The 2,661-nt window shown below is 39.8% G+C and overlaps 1 protein-coding gene across 1 annotated transcript in view; it reads left to right on the top strand.

The window, feature by feature from the left end:
* Positions 1-34: 34 nt before the first annotated feature.
* Positions 35-2,661, top strand: part of zgc:113149 (uncharacterized protein LOC541363 homolog) — an 8,399-nt gene continuing 5,772 nt past the window's right edge. The window contains exons 1-2 of the mRNA XM_035680011.1: positions 35-1,281; positions 1,780-2,078. Coding sequence (XP_035535904.1) covers positions 1,937-2,078 — 142 coding nt within the window. The 5' untranslated portion in view covers positions 35-1,281; positions 1,780-1,936. The remainder of the gene's footprint in view (positions 1,282-1,779; positions 2,079-2,661) is intronic.

Below are 2,661 nucleotides of genomic sequence, written 5' to 3'. Positions count from 1 at the left end.
AGAGGGAACCACGTGGTCCGCGCAAACGCAACGTTAATTCAAACTGATTTTAAATTTATAACCGTTAATGTTCAAAAACACGCACTGCACGTGTCTTATTTAACTGTTTATTATAGGAAACACTTATTTTAATTTATTGATTTATACAGTTTTAACAATTTATTTAGTAACATTTTACATCATTATTATTATTATTATTTAATTACATTATATTATTGCTGTTATTTTAAGAGGTTGGGCAGGAGGGATATATCATAATAATGTAACCCTCCGCAGAGTAATGGGATTACTATATTTACTATAAATAAAATCTCTTTGGTTGTTTTTCACACTATTTTTCTTTCTTTTGAGACATAATTACTGTAAGTGGTCACGGTTAAACCAGAAAGAGTATAAACACTTTATTAGAATAGCTACAGATAAACCAAATCAAAGAGAGAAAGAGAGGAGGGAAATACTAATTTAACTTTACATTGTTGAGCATAGTATTTACTTTAAAAAGCTGATAAATGAGACAGATTGTGTTAAATATGGACTCATAATCACAGCACAGATAAACATTAATTAGTTATTTTAGGATCCAACCAGAAGGGGGCAGCGTAGGGACACGAGCTGAGGTAAAAATAAACAACATGTTCTCGGTTAACGCCCGAGAAAACAGCTCCAGTCCAGCACAGAAGGTTTATTTATAACATCTATTCTTTAAAGTTGTCTCAGTGTAAAACCCCCCACAGGCTCAGAGGAGCAGCTGTGGTTGTTGGACCGACTCTCCGCTTTTAGAGGAGAAAGAAAGGACGACTGTGACTCGGCAGAAAAAGCTCCACTCTACATAACCTACGCCCCGTATCTATAGCCCGTTTCTACCCGGGGATGGGGGCCGAGAACCGGTTCCACATCACTCGACCCATCGGTTGGATATTACAACAAAACAATGACACCAAACTCCTGCGTCTACACTGCTGAACTCTAACTACTTTAACTTTACTTTGATGTAAAGTCAGAATCAGAAATACTTTATTGATCCCCGGGAGGACGTTTGTGCGTTACAGTTGTTCCACTCACACAACGTTAAAGGAATAGTACTTATATAGAATATCTAACACAATATATAGAATATAAATGAATGTATGTACGTATAGTAAAAAGTAAAAATAAAAAGACATAAGAGCCTAAGAGAACTTTATCTGAACTAACTCAGAGGTAATAAATCAGTTTAAGTGAAGCTGAAAACCTGCGTAGGCCGACTTTATCTCCACACAGAGAACAAACAATAGATAAAAGGTACTGGTATCAATAAAGTCATCAGTTCATCAGTAATACTGTCTGAATTCATGTGTTTTACCTGTTTTACAGTTTTTTACAGAGCAGAAAGCACCTGGTTTTATTTCCTAAATGTTTAAATTGAACATATTAACATGCTAATACACTGGTATTCATGAAAACAGCCCCAATAAGTACGTAAAAAACACATTTACATGTGTTCATTTAGGTGTAAACTTAAACTAAAAGTTTTTAAGTTGATTTAAAGTCAGTTTTCCTTTATTAGTTTTCAGGGAATTCTGATGGCAGTTTCAGGTGGCTTTTCTTTTTACAGTTAAATAAATGTTATGTTACAATTATAGAATAATAATGATATTTATTCTAAAGCGCTCCGTCTTTATACATCATACTGCAGTAAAGAGCAAGGTTTGGTTTCTTTTTCCATTTCAGAAGAACGTAAAGTTACTTAATTCTCTCTCCCTCTCTCTCTCCCTCCCTCTCTCTCTCTCCCCTCTGCAGGTCCCTTTGCAGTCAGACTGGCAGGAGGATCAGGACCAGACAAGTCCTGGAGGGAGGTGAAGTTGGACTCGGTATCAAGCTGAGTTGAACTGTGGCCGTCAGGAGAAGAAGGAGAGGAGGAGGAGGAGGAGGAGGGGAAGAGGACGGAGGCGCGGCCATGTCGGTGGCGTGGCGTGAAGACGAGGAGGAGTTCAGGGTGGGAGGAGTTAAAGGAGCGCTGAAGGCCAAACCCAGGTTCTCCTTCACGGAGGTCAAAGTGCTGCTGGAGGCGGTGAAGAGGAACAGATACATCATCCTCAGTGAGAGTCCGTCTGTGGTTAGATGTTCAGGTGTCTCCACTCCAAAGCTTGTAGAAAAAGGTTCTCTTAAAGTCAAAAAGCCAAAATAAATCCTCATACGTGGACATTTCACTAAAACGTCCGTCCCTTATGTCCTCGTAAAAACAGCAGAACAGAAAGAGAACCATGAGTTTCTGTGGGTCCTTAAAGTCTAAAACACAATAATGTGAGTTTCAGGCCCTAAAATGTCTGTAAATGTATCTGATTATGACGGTAACGTTACTCCAGCCTCACTTTTAAATGTGTTTTTGGAAATAATGCCTAACTCAAGGTTCCCACGCATCCTGGAAAAACCTGGAAAAACCTGGAAACTGATTAAAAATGAGCAAATATCCTGGAAATGTTTGAACCGCTCACTCAGATCACCGACGTACATTTAGGTCTGATTTAGTTTGACGCTCGACTGTTGGTCGGATAAACTGAGGAACTGACTGCGGTGAACTCTAAGGCCTCCGCACACCAACCCGATTATCGGCCGTCGGACGTCGTCGGACAGTCAGGCGAGGTCGGTGGCTCGAGTCGGTTCGGTGTGTCCCGTGCCGTC

The sequence above is a fragment of the Morone saxatilis genome, unplaced genomic scaffold (genome assembly GCF_004916995.1).
Source record: "Morone saxatilis isolate NCDOM2014 unplaced genomic scaffold, NCSU_SB_2.0 Contig8, whole genome shotgun sequence".
Classification (NCBI taxonomy): Eukaryota; Metazoa; Chordata; class Actinopteri; family Moronidae; genus Morone; species Morone saxatilis.
Note: the sequence above shows the minus strand (reverse complement) of the source record. Positions and strands in the feature narration are given on the sequence as shown.